General features: G+C 38.1%; 1 protein-coding gene across 1 annotated transcript in view; it reads right to left on the bottom strand.

Annotated features, from left to right (window-relative positions):
• Positions 1 to 20,772: 20,772 nt before the first annotated feature.
• AHR (aryl hydrocarbon receptor) overlaps positions 20,773 to 24,335 on the bottom strand; it is a 61,673-nt gene continuing 58,110 nt past the window's right edge. The window contains exon 11 of the mRNA XM_059494085.1: positions 20,773 to 23,891. Coding sequence (XP_059350068.1) covers positions 23,736 to 23,891 — 156 coding nt within the window. The 3' untranslated portion in view covers positions 20,773 to 23,735. The remainder of the gene's footprint in view (positions 23,892 to 24,335) is intronic.

Here is a 24,335-nt window from a genome sequence, read left to right as displayed (position 1 = left end):
GGAGACCTGAAAGGTGGCCTGAGGCTACTACTGCAGTGTTGATGGATTGTATACACTGTTCTCACCAGTACTTTCAGCTCTTACACTTGTGTTGTAAATACCTCTCATCTTTAAATCAGGATGTTCGTGCATCCACTGTGCTGGGTGGAGAAGCAGAAACTCCTTCTCTATTTTGCTGAAAATGAAACCAAGTGTGATGAGATTGCAAGGATTATTAAGGTAAAACCAAAGTTCTTCTGTCTAAACGTTACAGCAGAGATACAAACTCTCTCAGGGGTCCATGGGCCAGATCTCTTAATTTCCCAGTATTCTCCCAGTGGTAATTCCTAACTTGGCATACATAAATTAAATTTGAGGAAAGTTTCACTGAGATTTCTGTGTTTCCTCACTTTTACAAATACAATGGTGAACTATCATTTAAGTCCATCTCAGTGACTTTTTCATCCTTTTTACCTTCCACTTGTATATCACTATGAGAGGAAGAGTAGCTTAAGCATAATTAACAGCCTCTAAAAGGGATAAAAAATTTCTTTCTTTGTTCACTTTTATCTCAGGACAGAAAAGCTGATAGAAGTACAAGGAAATAAATAACTAACTTATTAAAGAGCTTGTCAAAGAGAAGAGGTTCCATTTTGCATGGTCCAATTTCTGAGCTGAGAGGAAGTAGGGAAATATTTTACTAGTGGAAAAATACTGTCTCCAAGTAGTCATGACAGTGGGCAGAGGCTGAGTGGTGCCCAGGTTCCATCATCCTCCCACCACAGCCATGTCTCACAGGCAGCTTGCCTGGCTATGCCTGGTACTGTTCAACCCAAGCATGCTGGGGCAGGCACCCCAGATTTTGGGCTCCAGGTATGCCTGGAGCCACATCTGCAGGCACATGGCACATGGAGAGGAGTCTGGCCATGAAGAAAATCCTGATGCAAGACATGCACAGCAATTCAGAGCTAGAGGAACCAACCTGATGACACAGTTTTTTAAAGACCACAACACATGGTGAAATACAGATTGCATTTATATTTGGTGAAGTAAAGCACGTACTTTATAACATAATCAAGGAGCTATTGCAGTGATTGTACCCACAGTGGTTCTCACACTATTCATTTTTTATTGCCTTCTGTTACTTGTAACTATGCATTGACTTATAACAAAGATATGTTGGTGTAATAAATATTAGGATGCTCTCATTTATGGCATGCCACTGAAGGGAGTAAAATCAATATAGAAAGAGATAAAAAAGCAAATTAAAGGCTGAGGCTATAAATCAACATTGTGCAAAGTACTGGTCAGACTGATTTCATGCTTTTACTGTAAAAATACATAGCAATAGGAATTGGCTTGCATGGGACAGAATAGCAGGTAGGGCACACACCCACATCTTTGCTTTTGCTGCCAAGGTCTACCCCTGCCAACACAGCTGTGCTCTGACTTACTAAAGGTCTCCTTTTTTATATTAATGCATCTTCCATCACCCTGACACCTGCACCAGGGAGAGTGTCCCTGGCTGTGCGTGGGGGCCAGCAGAACCCTGTCAGACTGCAGAGAAGATGGTCTCACAGCAGTGCTTGCAGGCCATGCTGCCAGCCTGGTTCGCCCTCCATTTCTCAAGAGCCTCCTCCTCCCTGTCTCCACCATGGTGTAAATGTCCACATTCTCCAGGCCTGTACCACACACTGCTCCAGGTGAAGCCCACCTACTCCTACAATCGGTAGGGCACACATACTCCTACAACTGGGTGCAAACTTATTTCCAGCACCTTTTCCAGGAAATATAGTTTTCCTGCTGGCTTGACAGGAAAGATAAGTGTAGGTCTAGTCTGGGTTCCCAGATCCTGCAGATGACTGCTGGGGAAGCAGAGGTGCTGCCCTGCAGCTGGGGTGAGCTCTTTATCCCCTCAGCGAGCACGAGCGCACTGCCAAGGGCCCCTCTGCTGTGGCAAGGTTTGAGGGGAATTGTCAGTCACCAGGGCCTTCATCCTGCTCTGCAAATGCCTCTCCAGCCATGGGATTTAGGGGGAGGAATGCCTCCATCCTCAGCTCCCAGCTGCTCAGCTCTGTCAGAAATGGGCCCGTTCTGGCCACGTGCTGAGATGTGAGCCCTGGCCCCAGGGAACTGTGGCAAAAGAGGAAAGCAGCTCTGGTGTTTATGTGTCTGCAGCTTCTGCAGCAGCTGTGTGCTCTTATTTGGTGCCTCAGTGCCGCATTCGCCACTCAAATCCTGCTTGAGAGCCCCAGGGTGGATCCAGGGTCTGGATCAGCTCCACTTGGGGTGCATTAAGTGGTACACAGAGTAATCTGCTCTTTCTAAAATGGGGTTTTCTAAAATGGGTCTTTTCTTCTCTGTTTATCTTCGTTTGTCTCACCTCTTGTTGACTCCAACCCTTCACCCAGCCCCTAAACTGGCCCTCCTCTTTTGACCTGCAGGTCTGGTCCCATCCTGACAGGTCCCAGTCCAGCCTGCCAGCACCTTGTCCAAACCCAGGTTTTTCACTCAGTCACCATCTCCAGGGCCTTTCTTGGCTCTGGCCAGGCACCACACCTGTGGCTGCTCTGCCTCAGACTATTCCACAAATATCTCCAAGTTTCTCTGAGGCTGTAGTCAGGGTCCTTCCATGATCTACCAGTCCCAGTGACAACAGCTGCTCTTCACCAAAACAGTGGGGCAAACTTTAGTTTCCATAAGAAGAGGATGATTTTATGCATGAAGTGTAGATTTTTTTAAAGTATTTTTTTCCTTATTACTTCCTTCCTGAAAGTCTTCTCTGTGAAGGTGCCCACAGGTAACACACAACGGTGCATTGCATAACCTGGTGCAATAATGTGTTTGATCTGGTAAACAAACAGGGTGTAGAACCCAGGCAGTTCCCAGATTTCATACTTCCCCCAAATGTTTTCACAGGAAAGAATTCACATTTCACTTCCTCTGTTATTGCAAAGGTTCAAAGCATTCATGCTTGGCATATGGTTTTATTTTATTTAGAGCTTTATTTATCCTTGTTTTCCCTGAGTATAGAAGCCACCATAACGAAACTGTTCTGTAATTCAAATATATGTATAACTATGTAGTGAAAAAATGAGAAGGGAATTTAAACAAAAAGGAAGTGAACTCAGTACTAAACCACAGCATATTTCCAGATGAAACCCCACAGAATCATTACATTGCCTGTGTGGTGGGATAAAAATGAAAATAACCTCCATGAATGTTTTTTAGCAAAATGACAACCACAATATAAATATATTTATAGACATATATATCAATATATAGGTGTAACATAAAATTGGCTAATATCACTTGAACTTTATCCCTCTCTAGAATATCCTTGTTTACACAGTGATCACCTTTTATTTATATCAATCAGAATGAGAAAAGGCATACCTACCACTTACAGACAGTCAGACCATCATAATCTTAAATGCAACCTCTGTAATAAGCATGTTTTCCATTAATTTTTTCTTTGTATATTGACAGCTTTACTTTGTATTTATCTCTGGATTTTTTTTTTGTTTCAAAAATTATTCTTATGTGTGAAGATTGATTGACCTAATTTCAACAGCTGTTGAAAATTTCAAAAGTAGAAGAATATTCATTATGTATTGTTTGGAAACTGTGTGTAGCACAAAAATATCCACTTCAAACAAGATCAAAATAGATAATCCCACATTTTACCTTAAATTTTAAATTTAGGGGAAATCTCTGTGTGAAGTGAACTCCATACTTTAGAAAGAGAATGCTTTTCGGTTAAAATAACACTTGACATGGGATTTATTAGTGCAGGCAGATATCAGTCACTTACCCTAGCTGTTATTACTCCTTTGAAACTAAATGCTCAATGTAGATTAATAGACTTCTTAGCGGTCACAGAAACCACCACTTTGCAACTGGAGAAGAAAATGTTAACAAAATATAGGAGTGTCATAGTTAATCTCATGGAGAACAATGAGTTCTTCAATAAAAAAAGGGAGTATCTGCACTGCAGTAATTTTATATCCCCCATTTAAAATGAAATAATGATCAAACAATTTGCTGTGCAGATGCATTCTCCTTGCATTAATTGTGGCAGGGTGAACAAGTTCTAACAATATGGTAATTAAAACTGATCATATTTCAATCCAGAGCTGGAAGGTTTCAGTAGATATGTACTGCATCTTTCATCTTTTTGTAGCTGGCTGGAGTAACCCAAAGGTTTTATTGTCCTGAATAAAGATCTGCCGGTCTGTTTTCTCAGCAAAATGAAGCAGCAGTTTCAGTTCCATGTACCAGTGCAGCTCCCACTGTCATCAGGGGCTTTGTGGCTGTCCCAACACACTAGCAGGAATTCAGCATGCAGAATGCTGAATTTAGACCTCACCCCCTAGGAATATTCAACTGAAGGACAGGTTGGGAGAGCTTGCTGTGGGAATGTGTGAAGGAACAGACACTATTAAAGTCACCCAGGGTAAATTAACATGTGAAATACACAAATTGTTTCAAATACTTGTACTTTTTAAATTTGACGTGTTGACACCTGCTACAGAGCTGCTGCAGATTCGCTGAGCATCTTTAGAGGCTGCAGGAAATATGCTTACTCTAAGGCACATGCTGCATCATCTTAACATCAAACTGCAAAGCGTAGGAGGACTCTGCTTTCTCTGCATCTTCTGCACTCTTTTCATTGGTTGGTCTTTTGTAAGAGTTATATTAACACTCAGTGACAACCGTATACTGCTTGTGTCTGAATTTGAACCAGTCAGGAAAAAGTCTGTGCTATATTTAGAGGGAAAGCCTCTCTTTCTTTCTTTATTAATGTAAATGATTTTTCTCTGAGTCAGGAGCTGCCAGACTTACAGGAAATGATAAATAGGCCTCTGCTTTACATGCAGGAGAAAAAAGCAAGAGGGAAAACCCCTCTAATTTGTTTGTATGAATGATAGTATATCTCTTTTGCATAGCGCTCGAGATAGTCTCGTTAGGGAGCTGATGATCCAGTTTTGAAATGACACTGTAGTGAATCTAGGCAGATCTACAAAGATCTACAGAGCTGGTGGCAAAAAGAAGGATGGCAGTAATGCAGATCCCTGTGCAAACAGGTACAGGACTCCTGCCTCAGTAAAATATAGTCTTCCACATGGTGGACTCACTGAAACAATTTTTTCACCTGATCTTGAATTGCCCAGGGCTATGTAGATGTTATTGCTCCTACTGAGATCTTCTCTGTGGGACTGCTCAGGCAATGGCTGAGTTAATGAGTTAAATCTGGGAAACTGAAGCATATAGTCAATGCAACAGAGAGAGTGCAGGTCAGACTCAGCCTGCTTCGTTGAGTAGTCTGGACAAAGACATATATAAAACCAGTTTGGTGTGAGAGGGAATTATTTTCTGATTGTTCTGCAACCAATCAGTTAAATTTTTGGGCTGCATGCCTGATACTCACTTTATTCTAGCTTCAGTTTCTGTAAATATCTTCCCAAACAAAACAAGCTTGTATTCCCACAGATCTAAGGATGCTTTCAAAAAATTACTGTAAAACATCACTTGTGGAAAGAACTCTTATGACCCTCTGCCCTCCAACTTCAATTTGAATTTAACCCTGCAAGATTCTCCCATGTGCTGAGAAAATCACAATGTTCTAGAGCAGACTGCAACTTGCCCTTTTGCTTTTGTCTGTGTCACACCACACCATGTGCCCTGATGACCAAAGTGGGGCAGCTACAAAGTTAATTCTGTAAATAATATATATCTTGCAAACATCAAACTTAGGAGCCTTAGAGACAGATTTTCACTTCTGCCCTTGAACAGTAATAAAAGAACAGTTTGGAAAAGATGATCTACTTGACTACTTTCAAAGTTCAAAATGTATTTTTGGAGAGTTGGGAAATGAATAATAATAACTCCAGGTTCAAGAAATTTAATCTTTTGGAATATAAGCAAAGCCCTGAAAGTCTTGAGAAACAAAGATGTTTAAAAGAATAAGCCAAACTGATACAGAAACATTTTTGGAAAGTTGCTTCTCGTGCTACCAAAAAAGATAAGAAAATCAGAAAGTCACTTTGCACACAAGACTATGTCACTTTCTAGCAAGAAACTGCAATTGATGAAGACTTTTCAGTCTCAAGGCAGGAGTCTGAAGATGCCTTTTTATTGTGGACACAAGAAGCTTAACCTTGGCAAGCATGAATTTGATTATAAGAAAGCTGACTAAAAGGCAATCAGAACAATTAAAAGGACACAAATTAGAACTGTTCTTGCTGCAAATGAACCACATTTTGAAACTCTAATGGATTCTGGTTTGTCCATAGTGTTGTGAGCAAGCTTGAATTGTAGTGTTTTATGTGCATGTAATGGTAGGTTAAAGTCATGCGTTTATTAAAACAAAAGCTACAAGGCTTAGCAAATATATGATCATCCTAGATAAAAGCTGATTCACTTTGGCCCAAGGGCAGAATCACTGGGCTAAATCCTACTAAGCATTAAAATCAGAAAGAATCAAAGCTACAAATCTGGCATGCAAGAGCTTTAATCTAGAAGCACTATATACACTGTGTTATACTTTTGATTTTAATGTACTCATTGCTTGAGGAAAAACCATCTGCTTTACATTATGCCTGTGGCGCAGAGTACATTGATTTCATCACATCTCTGTACAGAATAACAATAAATGGACTGTGAACCATTCTTCAAATATCTTCTTTAAGAATATAACAACCAGTATAATATTTCAAGGTATGAAAACGCAAAGAGAATGAAACAGAATAATTGCAAAAATTCACTTTGAAAGAATGTTTCAGAATGGTCTTGTTCATGTTCCCTTTATTTTATTGTCCATTTTGACAGTTGGTCATCTTCAGCTGTCACTGAAAAGATAGATTCAAAACTTTCACTTTATTCTTGCTTTAGGGATAATAAAATAGTAAAAGAGCTCTTATATTTGGAAGATATATTTATCTTCTGAAACATGAAAAGTGCTGGAAATGTTCTGTGCTTTTTTTTCCCAAGAAAATTGTTAGTTAAAACACTAAGGAAAAAATGTACAGAACTTCAGATTTTCAAGAATAGATTAAGACAGAAAACTTTTCTAGTCTTTACAAATAGCTGGGTTTAGTAAAAATTGTCAGGCTGATTTCTGGAACGGGACTTTCATAACAAAATAAAACAATCCAAAACAAACAGAAAGCATGGTGCTCACAAGTGTTTTCTAAAAAAAGTTAGTAATCTGTTTTTACACATAAGTAAATCTATCAGGAACTGTCAGAAAAGCAGCATGGATGTGATGATGATTATAAGGCTACACAAGCAATATAGCTGTGCAAACATTATCTACAGCATAAAGTGACATACATGGTTATTATGGTCACCAGCCAGCACAAAGAAAGTTCAAAGGATGAAGCAATGAGGTGAAAGTAAATACAAGCCAGCAGTGCAGTTTTGTGCTGTTTTGGTGAAGAATGTAGACTTGCTCCATGCAGTGCAAGGCAACAGTACTACAGCAGGAACTCATCCAGAGCTGGTGTCAGGTAAGAGCCTGAAAGATCAGTAGCAGCCAAAATAGAACTGATCTGGGACTATGGGACTGCATGCTGAGAGGAGCAGGCCCTTAGGTCCTGTTGTTCCATCAGTGTGCGATCTAGATTCCCCTGCTCTGGAGGATAAGTGATCATTGCCCAATCACAATTAGGCCAGTAATTAGAAAATTTGTCCTAACTACCAGAAAAATGCAGTGGTGCTTGATAACTTTGTGTGTGGGATGACATGACCATATTCCTTTACCACCAAAGATCTAGTGCTGGTGACCTGAAAGTCCTTCTCAATTGATATCAGAGAGTTTTCTGATTACACCAGACCAGACTCCAGTGTCTGAATCACTCTCCAGACTTCACTTGACTGTAGGTTGAGTTCTTTGCTAATAATAATAATTGAAGCACTGACATTGAGCTCACAAGTAGATTCTAAAATTAGGCTAATGCTGACTCCACACCCTTTCAGTCTGCTGTTGCACTTTTTCAACATGTGAGTCAAGATAGAGCTAAATAATGGCCATGCAGACTAGCTGGCACAGATCATTCTGATTCACCCATGAATCTGTAAATCAAAAGAAGTTTTAAATGCTCAATAAAATAGTCTCACTCATATGCTGAGGTCTGCATACATAGAATATGAAAACATTTTTTTTTAACTCAGCTTTAATTAAATGGAAGGGACGCATATTTAAGCAGGGACTCTAGAAAGGAATTGCATTTTATCACTGGGATAATCTCCCCTGCTTTGGGCCAGCCCCATTACATGACTCAGTTTTTCACAAGTGAGCAAGCAAGAATGCAGGTCTCCATTTCCATTGAGATCTAGTCACACTTATGGGAGAAGGGGAATGGATCACTTTGGAACAAAATCTGCCATTGCAAAGGCAAGGCAAGAAAACAAGTAACCTTTTCCATGGGAGCCCATTCATTGTCCATGCTCAGATCAGAAAGATCCATCTATAGCTGCTTCTATGACTGCATCTGACTGTGTCAGGGGAGACTGGACTGGAGCTCTTCTGTGAGTGCATCAAAGAAGTTACATTTCTTTGAATCTATTTTGACATATTTGCCAAGACAGAAAAAACAGGAAATACATAGCAAAAAATGAAATACAGGAAATGGGACTCCAAAGTAATTTACATTTACATTTGTTTTTTACATTTTATTTTGGTCTGGGACTGAAAATTATTTGGATGCAGGAGATCATAGAAACATATCATATCTCAGGTTGGAAGGGACCCATAAGGATTATGTTATACCCTAAGCCTTCATTTTTCCTGTTTGTGGACAACGTACACTTCTTCCACTGCAGTAAGCAGAGGAAGTGACCATACATTCTAGTTCCCTTTTTGGTACCTAAAAGAAGACTATGAAACTAAATGAAATCATGCTAGCACTTTGTCTGATGTGACATTGTGTATATTCTTCCTCAATGTAATTCAGTGGCTCTTAACATACAGCAGAATCCAATTAAACGTAATAAATCATGATAAACATAGATTCAAGTAGAAAAGGGGGCTCCCCCAAAACTAATCAAAGCAATAGAGAAAGACTACTAAATGGGTCAAGGGAATAAAGCAAAATATTATGCTAAAATTAGACTAAATATAAAGAAGATGTCAGAAGACCTGACCATACCTGGCATCTGTTGGGACTCAGCTGTCAGAACATATCTGTAACGTTCTGCAATGTTTAGAGTCTGGCACAAGTGGTCAGTGGCTCTATGACTTCAAATGACAGTCATCCCCAAGCAAAGTATGTTGTACAGGAAAAAGCCCTTAAGTAAATGACCTTTCTGGAAAAGATCATGTTGGTATTTCAGGTAAATCAGACAGTGTTTATAAAGAAAAAGGCAGTAAAACTTTATAGAATGCCTCTGCATTTGGCAAAAAGCCAAAGAAAAATGCTGCACCATTGCTTTTCAGAGAAAGTGAAGTTATTATTCTCTTCATGGGTGTGGGATAATTGCTCTGCGCTTCTTTGAAGCCAAACTTTTTCATAGGCAATTTAAAGTATCAAGTAAATTGCATGTGTTTTGAAAATAAAATTCCTCTTTTATTGACAATACAGACATTTGGCCAGGAGGAAATCTATAAAATGAGCAGATTTATTGGAAGAAGCGATAGGAGGATTTTCTAAAGATTAGAACTCTATAGCATACAATTATTTGTTTTTGTTGATTCTTACTGCAACTATTCTAACAAGATTATTTCAGTGATAATTTGGTTCTTATGTATGTATGTATCTATCTATCGATTTATTTAAAACTGCCTAATTCCCCTATTAGCCCAGACCTAGATAAAAGATAATTCTTGGCCCTATTCACTTCATAGTGGAGATTCTCAGTACACTCTTTGAAACCTCTCTGCTCATATTTTTAGTTTTATTTAAAGTTTTCTTTTGGATAGATAGTCTGAATTATTTAATCACTTACAACAGCTAATATAAGAGTTTACATTCTGCACATGTCCCAGGTGAGTCTTTTCACATAGTTCTCAGAATTTTTTGAGTCATAGATCAGTTAGTTTGTAAAACTGTGAAGAACTGTCCACAGAAATTTTGGCCTGGTCAGCAAGCTTGTCTTTAGCCAATTACCTCATCTGCAAACAGAAAGTCTCTTTAGAATGAGAAATAGGAGATAAGAGGGGAACAGTTATGGCACAGCTTCTATTGGAGAAGTGGATGCATCATCTGTGAAAAATATCCAGCACTGTCCCAGCTGGCTGATGCTGCCCAGAAACATGCAAGACATATTCTTAAGGGCTTGCAATCAGCTTTAAAAGACTTAGCTTGAAAAATACCTCTTAAAAAATGTTCTTCCTCCTCACCAGGCCAGAGATCTGAAGAAAAAACAGTAAGCACAGAAAAGTGAGCAGAGTGCCAGCAGTTCCAGCAGAGCTGAAGTGCTGGGATCACTGTATCTGGCTTTCATGCCTGCCTAAGGCAGCCTGTGCTGATTGCTGTAACACCCACTGGTACTGGCAGACAGCCTCATCCCTGTCACTGTGAAAGCTTTCAGCTTTCATATCCCCTGTCACAGGGAACAGGCAAGATGCCACTGGCAGCAACAAATGGGTGATTCCCAAGGACTTCTGCTCACAGAATACTTAGAAGCAGGATGCAACCTAGCTGAATGTTTTGGGTAATTGATAGAGTGAGCTTATATCGAAGGCTGAGCTCCAGAGGCCAGAACAAACACGCTGTTGTGGAGTCATATTTGGACATGAATTCTACATTTTCTGTAGTAAGAAGAGATTGGCACTTTCTTGTACATAAAAATACATATTGCTTCTGCATTCCAGATGCTGTGGTGATACAATTAAGTCTTTCCAATTTTAAAAAGTTTTATCACAACAATATTGACCAGCTACAAGTAAAAAAGGATGGTGACCTGGGGGTGGATTAGAACTAATAAGAAATTAAATTCAGTTTTGCCCTCCTGATTTCCATGTCTATGAGATGGTTTGTAAATCAAACTGATTGCCTATTAACGTGTTTAAAAAATCCACATATTGATCATGTCAGAATGAAAAAGGAATGTAACTATTTATCAGCTTTTTTTCTCCTAAGTGCTTCTCAACAACATGCAGATGCCTCAATGTGGTGGTGATTCTTATACCTGGAATAGGCACCAATCTCCCCTGGCCTACCAGCTGCTTCTGTAAAAGTCATGGAATTGCTTATGTAGATATTTTGGATAGCCCATAGCTAAAATGGCACTAGATATCTGTGTTTTAGTCCTTGAATATCTTCCAGTGAGTCATTCATTGACATGCATAGGAGATTGAATTTAAGAGTTCCGAATTTTAAGATTTGTGTAACCACTAGCTATGTATACTCTGAGTAATTAAATAGCTGATCTTGATCTTACACCGTAGTCATGCTCTTGCTATTCTGTAAAATACATCTAGCATTACATCTGGTAACAGATCTGTTCCATTTCCAACAGTGAAGTATTTCAAATAGTCACTTTCCATTACTCTGAGTTAAGAGTAAAATGGATGATGACATTATCGCTGAGCGAGGAGGAAAAGATGCATACCAGTAAGACTGTGTCAGTAGATTGCTAATTGCTGTATCAGTAGATTGCAAAGGTTTCAGTTTCTCAGTGAAGGGAAGGGATTACATTGTTTGAAACTACACAGATGCCAAGGAGAGGCTGAATAGTTGAGAAAAAATAAAATAGAAAGGAAGAACAACACAAAAGCTGATTTCCCACCTGTAGAAAAGATCATCTTCCAAAGGTGTTTAGAAAATAAACTACATTTTTGTTCTATTGCCTCAACCTCTTAAAATAGTATATAATAATTTATGAAAAACATCTGCCAATTAGTAGCAGGAATGAAATGTGGAAAGATCTCTGGTTTTGTGCTATTTTCATTATTTTCTACCTTCCCTTCTTTGATGCCAGAATAGTTGCAGCACAGGTCAGAAAACTAAGATTAAAAAAAAAACCACAGTCAATGCTTTCAAAGCTATAAATATTGATTTTTAAAATAGGCATAAGAGCTTTTCCCTGTTTTGCATGAATGACAATCATCTCCAGCTTCAGAGGCAGTAACCATTCCTGCTGGGATGGGAGGAATGGTTACTGCCATTCCTCAGTATGCAGGAGGAGACCCAGAGGTGACATTCATAGCCAGAGACTGCCAGAATTGTTTTAGGTGTATATGGACTGTACAGTTATTTTTGCAAATATGTTCTGTATTTTTCTACATGAACAGGCAGAAGTGATCTCTATCCTGAGGCACAGAGTTCCTAAGTATGGTAGGCCACTTCTAAACTCACCTGACAACTTTAAACAAGGTAATTTTCTTACTTTGCAGACTGAACTAAATCCACTGTGACTGGGCCTCCAGGTGGGGAAGAATAGTCAGGGTATAGACACTACAGAGACAGAGGGGAAGACAGAAAGTGAGAGGGTAAATATATACTTATCTTTTTGTTTGTTTCTCCCATAGGCCAAAAGGATTCCACAAAATATTGTCAGAAATATTTAGAAGTGGCAGATACAGGATTTCCCCGCAGTTTTTGCAAACAAGCCCAGATAACTTATGCTGCAATTTGACAAGTTCCATAAGGTAAACGAATATCATGAGCAAAGAAATATGTGTGTTCAGCTGCTGTGAAAGCATCTTGATGATAGCTGAGAACACCTGCTGCAGGCTGAGATATGACACACAAAGGCTGTCAGCTAGGGAGTAAACACTTTCCTTTTCCAATTCTTCTGGATGGATTTTGAAATATTTGTGTGAGTCATTTCCAAAGGTTCTGTAAGAATTTCAAAAACACATGCAACCAAAATGAAAACTCAGTTTGGCAGGCAGCTATGGGCCCTTTAAAAGCACACGAGCGAGCATCCACTCTTGAGCTGTGCACACATGTTTCTCCCACAGAATGAAAGGCCCCAGTCATGGACCAAGCAGAGTCATGAATAAAAGATGGGAGAAATCCAGTAAGTTATATAAATTGTTTGCAGAGTACAAGCTAGCTCAGTCTAGATCTGAGTGTCTGACACAATGGCACGTCGAACTAACCCCCAAGGGCTGGATGTCCTATTACTCCCAAAGCTTCCTTAATATTTTGGTCTTTCTTCCACAGTGTTATCTAGCAGCTCCCTGTTGCATCCTCTTCAGTTAGAAAAGATCTCCCTTTTAATCTCATTTTTTGGGAAATGCAGACTGGCAAGTCTTTCAAAGTATGAATAAAACAAGGAATTCTTAGTGATGGAAAAAGAGACATTGGATAGGCATTTGACATGAGTTTTCAACATAATGTTTAGCAAAATCAAACCAATGTAAATATAGCATGCAGAAGGAATTATCTCATACAAAAAGGAGGCAAGAGATTTTCCCATATATGTATGCCTCTAATATAATAAACAATAAATTCAACTATTGTCTCTTTGTCCAGCGCTGACATAATGGACTACATTCACTTTGAGAAAAAAATAAAAACAAAACCCCCAACCCCCCTGAAAACCCAGCTTGTTGAAAGAAAAGGACTTCAAAACACAATAAAAACAACGGGTTTGTGTTACAAAGGGAGGTTTTTATTGAAGAATTACCTTGCCAAGAAAAAAATAATAGCCAGTGACCCACCACTTCTGCTGGATCATTCTATTTCTTTTTTAATTTTCTCTTCATACAAATTATTTTATAGCATGGTATATGGAAATACCAGTCCCTGAATACAAACTGTTCCAGTTGACTAAGGGTGATCATCAAGAACTATTTCGTTGTGAGCCTCTCTGGAAGGCACCTTCTTGAGATAACTGTATAAAGACTAGAAGGAAGAAATAAAGAGGAGAAAAATTGAGGATAAATGAAGGGAAATCCTTCTCACAGGGAGAGCTTTTACAGGCCTACTGAGATCTTGCATGAACAGGATGTACCACAATCACCCTAATCAGACAGATGAAGCTCTTCTACAACAATGAGGAACCCTGTTCTGTCAGTGTGAGGAGAGAGATGACGTAAGAGATCTTTGCATCATTCTGTGATCCATTGGTAATGTTTCTGTTTACTGATGCAGCTGATTGAAGTTAGTCAGATGATGTACTTCTACTACAAGCTCTGCAGTGAAGTAGCCATTTTGAAGGTTCCTGACTGATAAGCAGAGATTGAACAGTTTGGTCACAAGCTATGGAAAACTCTAGGTTCATAGCTGTTTATGCAGCTCCCCAGGAAACACTCAGCAGAATGATGACATGACTTTTCATGAGCAGGGGAAAGAGCATAATATAGCTGTAATTCACAGCACTAGACTATTTTTAGTTTCTAGTGCTTAAAAAGCAGGCTTTGAGACATTAAGAATCAAAAAATCAGAACAGGATGCAATTTATCCTGCAAGGCCAAAAATGTTAGCCTAAAGATCTCTTTAATGTGATCTTAATGGCACTGTACTGACATTCATCTGATGTGAATGATTTTATTTAGGCAGACTAACAAAAAAAATCTTGAAAGCCACAGAGCCTTCACTGTGGTTACAAATGAATATGATCCCAGAAGCAGATAAGTAGCTGATTTGCTCCCAAATGTGCAGGATCTCAAAATACATTAATGGTGTGTGAGACTTTTTTAATCTCCAGCCAAGAGTTACTATTTTTTCTCCTTCTGCTACCAGGCAAAATGTGCCTGGACATTTTACAGTGTGTCATAAATTAAAGAACACCAAAGGGACTTTTTTTTCTTTATTATAGCAATCTACAAGAAAACCACAGTCAGATTTTTTATTGTAAATAGAACAACATATCTGGTTTCTAATTCCAGCAAGCTGAGCAGCTAGTTGTTAATGTGGCACTGAAAAAGCATTTCATGCATGATTTAAGAAGCTGAGTGTAGGTAATTGTATCTGAAATTATACCACTAAAAATATAGTATGGTAAATGAAAAGTCAAATACTAGCTCTTGAAGGATGGAAGAAGGCTCCTTCATCATTTATTGCATGCAATTTTTAAAGAAGTGTTTCTCAAGTTTTAGGTTACAACTAGGAAGTTATAAAAGGCTCCAAAGACATAATGGGAGGAAGAAGTATGTACAAGTTCTATTCCTCTAATGTGGGGAGTGACAAGGGAACATGAGTGGGCTGTAATACCTGGCTGGGTATGTTTATCTTAGCCAGGGAACTGCTACCTACCTCTCACTGCTGGCAGTGGCTTGATTTCCCTGGGCAGGAGAAATGACTCAGGGCTGCATGAAGATTGACAGCCCAAAATGTTGAAAAAGATTGCTTTGAGGGAAGATGTGACTCAGAAGAAACTGGAAAAGAGAGAGCAGAACTACTGCCATGTTCTTAGCATGCAGGGGGCAGAGGAGGAAGAGTGATGACAAGGGACAATCCCAAGACAGGTATCCTACTTGCCAAGTCTGCTGTAAGACAGATGGTCAAGGCCTAAAAAAATAAAAATCAATCTCTCCACTAAAGCAGAATAGAGGACTGACATGAAACATTTCCCTTCCTGCTGCAAAGCAGGAAAAGCTGTTTAAGCTAACACACAAAAACATGTATGTTAGTTATGTGTGTTATTTTCAGGGCTCTGAGCTGTTGTAGCAGGAACCACTCACTAATGTGCCATGGGTAAAGACAGCAGCCAGAGCAAGGAACAGAGAGCAATGAGAAGTTGCAAAGAATGGTAGCAAAGAGGTTTGGAGAAACTACAAAAAGCAGATAAGCAACTTAACAGCTGTTCAAATTGGGTCATGTTACCCAACAGATTTTATCAATTGAGGGCCGCTGCTTAAGTTGTACCTCAAAGTGGACGAGAGCTGACCTAGCAGTTGCCACATCAGAGGAAAACAGATTCTAAAATAGTGTGGTATTTGCTTTAGGCATTAGGTGTTATAAATCATCCTGTTTAACCAACCTGTTGGAATTTTCTTTCTCACCTCCCCTCCCCCTTCCCCCTTAAATAACAACGGCTTGGTGATCTGAGTCTGCCAGCATGGGAGTCAGCTCATTTGGAGCAGCGAATAATTCCCATGAGTTATTCCAAGTTCCTGGGTGGAAGCTCAGCTGGTGTATTAGTTGTGAGGATCCACATTTGCATGCAGTCCTTCCTGCTGCCAGTTGGGCCCTGGCAGAAGGCTCATCCCAGAACGACAAGGCTGTTGCATAAGAAGGAGTCACCAGTCAGACAAGTCTGGTCTAGGAGCTTACAGTTGGCTCTGGGCCCTGTAGTGTGAAGAGCACTTAGCACTGCAGATCTCCCTGCAGTGCCTGTACAGGAGTTAAGAGTCTTGGCAGCAATTCTGAGCCGTATTTGTCCTTTGTATATCCTATTAGTAACTTCAGCTACTGTGCAGTGCTGCTGCAGGAGTCTGGATACCTTGTTCTCTGACGAAACAGGCAACTGCTCCAGCCATGAAGCAACTGTTCTTGCTCTACAGACTCCCACAGGCTATGTTCTTCACCTGCCTCTGCCATCTGTCAAAGTGATTTCAAGAGTATATTTCAGCCCTTACTGCAAAAGCTACACAGTTGTCTTTCTTCAGAACCAGCAGCAACTAAAAACTACTATCTATATCTAAATAATATCTAAACAATAAAATCAAATCAGTCTCATTCTACTGGTATCTGTTGGAGCAGGTTCTGTAAGATTTATATGACCCCTGAGAGTGGGTAGGTGTGTCCATTAATACAAAAATACTCTAGTTCTAAAAATAAATAAAAGCAATGAAAATGTTCCAGTGGTAAATCTACTCAGATCTGAATCTTTTGCCACATATTTTACTTTTGTCCAGATTCTAGCAATGGGCATGCTGACTTCAAAGCACTTTGAACTTCCACAAGTTTTGAAGTCACAGCTGAGTCAGAAAATCTGTGTATTTCTCATCTGTAGCAAAAAACATTTTAAATGCTGGTTTTAGATATCTGCAAAAAAAGGAAGGACTGGAACAAACTTGACAAAGTCACTTCAGAGTTATATTTGAGGGAAAAAGCCAGAGCTTAGAAGCATTTGATGAGGTTTATCTACATTCTTTAAACTGATCATTTCCACATTTTTGCTGCTTAATAATAATATTCTTGGTCTGAAGGTCTACGATTGTTATTTTACTTTGCAATATTAAAATTGAAATACAAAGTTAGCAAAACTTTTCTTTGCCTAAGAACTTCCTTTTATTTATTTTATTAAGAACTATTGAGGGACTGAAAGTAGACTTGAGCTACAAAGCTAAGTACATAAAAGCTTATGTACTGATTATAAGTCTAGGTCTGAAGTTTAACGCAGATCCTTCTTTATACTGAACGAGGTGTCACAGGCTCTTATTAGCCTTTCAAGTTCTGATTAGATGCCAGTATAATTAAAACATTCCTTGGCACATGATCATGTGCCTTCACGATCACAGGCTGCTCTGCGTGCATGCATGTGCACGTTACACAGCGCTGCTGCCACCACCCACCAGGGACTCACAAATGCTGCACCGTTCTGTTCCGCAATTTTGGGCACTTCTGCCAGCAAAGGACTGCTCTATTTTTTATAGCGATTGGCAGTGCTGTGAAGTCCTGACCAGCTCTTGGCACCGTATTTGGAGCTCCACTGGCAGAAAATCATTCTGCACTTACTCTACAGTTCCATTTATAACTTGGAAGAGCAACTTGCACGTTCTTTAAAAAAATCTTCTGGGAGACAGTTATGATCATAATGCTGAAGAGAACTTTCAATATTTGTGCTTTAAAAAACATGTATGTCAGGATGGACAGCTAAAATCAAAGAGAATAAACTCTCCAATGAGGCCATTTGTAACATATTTCAGTTGCAGAGATCCTTCATCTACTGCAGATGTAAAACCAAGTATGAAGATGGGATTTTTTGTTTGCAGGCTTTTATGTCTAAACCTCCATCCAAAATTGATTACATTTCTCCCCTCAAGAGAATGAAAAAGATGTTGATGAAGAGCTGAATGAATGTCCTAATTGCTGGGCCACAGACTATCCTGGGAATCTAGCATCTCCTCCTGAGGAATCCAATTGTCTTAAGTGCATGTCCTAGATGCTAGACCAAAGGATACATCCCTTGCTCTCTCACTCTCTCCATTATTCATGAACTACTTGTTCCAAGTGGAAGACTTTAAAGGAGAGACTTTTTCATTTCAGAATATCCTACAAACCACTGTGGCGACCATTTGTTCCACATCCAAACTCCAAACAAGGTAGATGACGAAGCTAACATTCATGTTTGGTTGCACATTAGCTCCTTTTGACAGATTTTCTGGCTGCTTTCTGTTGGACCATTTTTCTCAGTATGTTCTGAAAACACGTACTGGTTTGGGCCCCACAGAGATGCAGGAAACACCTGATGTGCAACTTTGAGGGCTTGGTAGCCAAGTATCTTGGTATTGCGAGTATTTGAGCAGTTATGGAATAATCAAGGCAGCCAAGTAAGGACGCTGAAGATTTAGATTTTGCTGTTTAATAAAGCATGGATTATCATTTAGAAAGTAGAAAAGAATACAAATACCTTCAAACATCTTTTAAGTCCACTGAGAATGACACCATCCTTTCTCCTCCTAAACCTCCCCCTCAAAACTTTAATGACAAGTATCATTAATTAATTTCATAGTTTCTTCTAATTTAGCTCTGACTTTTACAAACAAGGAGCTGAGTTCTTCAAGTTGTTCATACCAGGTACCAACAGATGCCCAGTATTGTGTGTTGTCTGAATGTCCATAACCAGGAAAAATGAGAAAGTTTGATCAAAAATTTTCATTCTGTAAAAATGGGAGGAACTTTTACATTTATTACTTCTGTTATGCAGCATGAAGGATTCCCATTAGTCCAAACATCCCTCAGGCATCCTCTACTGTTTTTATGATTTTTTTTTCAATACTGAAACTTCTCAAACTTACTTTTTATAGATTTCAGACATCCAGATGATTATGATCATATACAGCCTTCAAATGTGTTAAAATATATGTTGAAGTTATTAATTTTTAAGTTAATTTAGTAATTAATAAAAGCTATAAGCAACATTGCTTATACTTTTATTTTCATCCAGGCCAGATTCAAATGAAGATAACAGTCTGTTACCTTCAGCATAAATCATAAAAAAGTTTAAGTTTGAGGGAGCTCTCCTTTTCTCAAAGACTGCCTACTTTGGAAACTAAGTGTATACATCTTTACTTAATACTAATAACATTGTGTGTTGGACATCAAACAGAAAAGTCAGATTATTAAGAAGAAAACTCATTATCTCACAAGACCCAGCACATCTTTGATTTCACATATTTGGTTGGATCTTCAAAATTTTTCCACTTAGATACTGATGCCTTACTACTGTAGTTCTTCTTCACTTGTCAGGAAGACAAACTTCAAGAGATAAGAGGATTTATAGAATGTGGGTTTACCAGAAAAATCAATGCACCAGAACTTACTAGACTGAAAGAATGGATGTCTGTCTGCAGGCTTGGCTCAGATTCATTGACAAGCAATCAAAGCGAGCATTGCTTCCTGAACGGAGCAGGAATGAAATGGGTGAAACTGAACAGAGCCCCACACTGGAAATTACATGTTGAGATTGTTAAAAGTATACAATGGGGGGAATTTAATTTTTAGTTTTAGATGTCAACATACATTTTGGATGTCTAAAGATGTTTTGGTCTTGTATTACTTAGTTAGAACTACAAGTGTCAGCTAGTAGGGAAGAATGCCTGGGCAGAGATGAAAGAAGGCAGGAAGATAATTTGCTAAATTAATCAATGACAGAATAAAAATTTTAGAGGTAGAATCGGGCTCTTACTCTAGCTAGTAGAATTAACTCTACTTAAAAGGCCAGTTCTCAGATAAACAAAACCACCCGAGAATAAAACAGCACTCAGATTAAGTGAGTGAGTGGGAAACATGGTTCCTCACCAGGAAGATCTCCAAAATAGCTATTTGGAAAAGCTCTCCTCTGACAGAGCCTTGAGTAAGATTATGACTTCTATCAACAAATTGCCTGAGCTTTCAATGCAGTGCCCTACTGCTGGTTTGGTATACCATGGTTGTTAACTTTCGTGCTGATTACAGCAAAGAAAAAACTTCATAAATCTTTAAGAAAATGGCTTTCTCCAGAAGAAAGTATCTCTCCTTCCTTCAAACAAAAGGACAGTAAGGTCCTATGCTGCTGGGACCAGGTTGATATGTGGATTGAAGATGTACTTTTAACAAATGCAACAGACTACAAAGAAAAGTATAATCAGTGTTCCTTATATTATTGCTTGATTATTTCCAGATGTTACCTTATAGATTTGCAGTCTTGTTGAATTATACTTGTACCTTAGCATGTCTCTTTGTGCAGTGCAAGAAAAGTCAACAATAGTACTGACATACAGAGTTCATAGCCTCGTATTGATTCCGGATAAGACATTTGTCTTAATACACTTTACAAGACAATGGTGTAGTTCCAGCCAATTAAATTATTGCCCATCATGTCACTAAACTGAAAAACTATCGTAAATTTGGTAAACTGCATAGGGAATTACAGTGAAACATTTGCTTTAGCATTACAAACAATTTAAAAGATTATCATGCAAAGCCAAAAGAGCACACAGGAAACAGTAATATTAGCAAATATTATTAGAAATAAACAAATTGTTTTCTTAACTTAATGTCATTTTGAACTAGCAATAATCAGTAAATACCAGTGTAATGTAAGTACCAATGGCCATCTCCAGAATCACAAAAAAGAACACGCTTCTTTACAGAAGCATCAATGCAGAAATCTGTTCCTGCCTCAGTACTGTTCAACTGTGAATTTACTGTGAGTAAGCAATGAATATAAGAACCTTCCAACTACTAATTGTGGCTTGCTATTTACAAACTTTATTTATAAACTCATTTTCATGCAAGTATAAAATACTAGTTCCATGGACAAATACACATTTGTTCACCACTCTAAATTATATACATTGTATTTGCATCTAATATTCAGAGAAGTGCAAAGTCCACAGTGACGTAAAGAACAAGTTTTGTAAACTATTTTAGATGACAAGCTCTCAAAAGATATTAGTAACCATACGATAAGGTATTTTTGTATACTGCTGAAATCAAACATTTTTGTAGTAAAAGAACATACATTTCAGCTACATTCAAGTGAATATTTTATTACCATGTATTATGTCTTACAAACTTCAGTGGAGATGAGCAAGAGCGCTACAGAATCATACCTTAATGCAAGAGGTGTATTGCATGGTATGTGCAGGCATAGCCAAGGAGAGAGGAGAACTGGAAAGGAAAACAAGGTAAGAAAACTTGTACAAAAATGGACAGTAATACTGACTAACACTGGGTTATAATCTTACTTATAACAGACCTGAAGGGCTAATAGAGATCCAATTCAGAAACACCTGTGCACTGTAGGTACAGTTTGGTGCAGATCAAGAGTGCACTAATACAGTCAACGTTGTACGCATAAGATAATGCACAAAATACGCTGATATGCATATAAACAACTAACTTGTTTATATTAAGTAGGGCAGCACTGTTGTAGTACTTCATCCTTGGCACTTAGTGATAGGACAACATGTATTTGGTTTAACTAAATTCATAAACAGGATATATAATGGTTTGTAAGATGGAACACATATATTATCCCTTTCAACCTTCTGGTTTTACAGCATTTTTCTAATTTTCCAGTTCAAATGCAAACATGACACACTAGCTAGATATGGAAGACATTTCAGATGTTGGCTTAAAACATCACCTTCAATTAAAAAAATACAAAATCAAGGATTAATTCAAATTATAGAAAGTGAATTTTTTACTATTGTCTTGTGCAGAAGACAAAATTGGAAACATGGGGGGAAAAAAGTGACCTTATAATAAAACCCGCAATGTCTTTATGGGCTTCTCCTGAATAGTAACTTCTTCCTTAATGTCCCTTTCATATATGCTAATTTCTCTTAAAAGAACTGCTGAATTTATTAATCTGAAAAGCTGTAACTGAGATAGAAGTTTGGCATCATGTATCACATCACACAGAATGGAAGAAAATATGCTCTTCTTCAAAGAAAGCATGTTTCAGCTAGGAAAGGATTCCAATTTTAAGTGATTGTCCTTTATTAAACAATATTAACAACTATCTGGAGGGAGTCAATTTACTTTTACCTGTTTCAAACAAACTGGCTAAATTGCCATTTTACATTATATATAACAAAAGTAATAAAATTGTTCTTAACATATAACGATGTAATACTTTAAAATTAGCTGTTTAAAATATTTTACAAAAACATTTTATTATATATGAACTATACAACACACAAAAGTATGACATATTTTGAACATATACACATTTCTGTATTTTTCACATAGATTATTATTTTGCACCAAACATTGGTGTCTGCAATTTTACAGTCCTCAGTTAAAAGCAAAACAAAACCCCAGAATGTTTAGTGGATATGTTTAGTTTGGGTTTTTCTCCTGAAAATAAAACCTATTGCAAGGAGAATTTCTCTAACGATTTTTTTCTTTCCCCAATTTCATAGTTTACACAAAGCTTTCCAAATGGATCAACATACACAAGAAGAATAACCTCTCTGTTCTTTGCAGTGCAATTTGCCAGGGATAAAACTGAAACCAAACTGACCCTTTCCCCACTATCAACATTGAAAATTGCAGTCAAAATATATGTCAATGCCAATCACTATTGAGACTCCCTTACCCCTTTTATTGAAAATGCAATCCTTTTCAATATCCATTTTAATGAAAATATTTGCATAGAGCAGTCTTGTATTATTTCTAAAGAACATTATGAGCGTTTTAACACAAGATAAGGCACATGTTTTTCAGCATTAATAATCTAAAACTAATCCTGAGGATCTGCTCCTCCCCCTCAGCAAAATCTGCTTTTTTAATATACCCTGTATTACCTGAAGAAAGCAGAAAAGCAGTATAGAATAAACTCAAATTCTTTAGCTGAACTAAATTCAGAACATTAACAACTCCTGATAATAGTGTAAGAAATCCACAGATGAATTAAGTCACTTTCTAAACAAATAATTTTTAGAGGGAAAGAAAAAAAGATGCAGCCAGTTGCACTGTTGATGTTAGCTAAAAGTTCACATACTAGAGATGAAATTTATAGTGAGTTTTGCTAAAATAAGCTCCCATCAGAAACAAGGTAGCTAAATTGTGAGGCACTTAAGGTTGACATGAAAAGGAGGAATGCAAGGGGTCTGTTTCATAGGAAACCTGAAGTTGCATATCATATCCTTGTATTAAGCCTTCTATTAAAGTGCTAGAAATGGAGACTTAAAACAAAAGGATTCAAATATAAAATAAGTGATTACAGAGCTTAGTATGCATTAAAATTAAGTGCTTTTGATTCTCATGAATTTAGAGCTTTTTAATAGTTTTTAAAAAATAAAGTCTGGAAATAATCCACATGTGAATCACCTTCCTTGTGCCATCAATGCTATTTGTAAAGTGCCCAATTATTTTCTAAACAACAAAACCATTTGCCTTATCTTATGTTGTATAGCATGACATAGTCTGTAGTATGTATGTAATCCATACTGCAAGGACACAGTCAGCCTGATGGAAAACAGCACATGCATACTTTAAATCAGAAGATTTAATTCCACCTGTCATTCTAAGAAGCCAGGTCTTGAATTACATATCCACCCGTATATAGTGCAACCAACCTCATATTCTTAAAATGTAATTTAGCTGTTCAAGTCTGACACTCAAAGAGAGACATATCAAGCTTTTCCTCAGAGCAACCTGATGCCCAGACAAAATCACAGATGGAGCTCTAGGTCTGAATCACATAAATCCACTAGATGCCAAATCTGAGAAGGATCTGGGTTCTTTTGGATGATGAAGAGGCTGAAGATGTGTGGCAGTCTGTGCATTACTGATCACATCTAACTGAGAGGGATATGATTCATTTACATTTCCTCCATTGAAACCATTTTGGAACTGGCAGGAAAAAAAGAGAATATAAATGGTTAGTATAGGAAACTAATTTATTAATAAGTATTTAAAAATCCTCCTAAAGACACACTGGATGAAATAATCTTTAAATATATTGATTCGCTTTGTTTTTTTAATGATGATTAGTGATAATATCATTTGCATTAAAATAGGGACTGAATCATCAGTGAACTTTATGCATGTTGAAGTCAATGGGAGCCCTACTTCTGGCTAAGCAAAGAAATAATTCTATTATCTAAAGTGCAATAGAGTTTCTATTTCTAGAAACTACAGTTTGAGAACTCCTCATTGTCACATCCAGCTGTTACACTTTAAAAGCAACCTATTTACATCTTTCTGTGCCTGCAGTGGGATCCAGACATAACAGCTCCTCCAGGAATGCACATGCAGTCCCATCCATAAGCTGAAGCACACTGTGTGCAATCCACT

This window comes from Ammospiza nelsoni, chromosome 1 (assembly GCF_027579445.1).
Source record: "Ammospiza nelsoni isolate bAmmNel1 chromosome 1, bAmmNel1.pri, whole genome shotgun sequence".
NCBI lineage: Eukaryota > Metazoa > Chordata > Aves > Passeriformes > Passerellidae > Ammospiza > Ammospiza nelsoni.
Note: the sequence above shows the minus strand (reverse complement) of the source record. Positions and strands in the feature narration are given on the sequence as shown.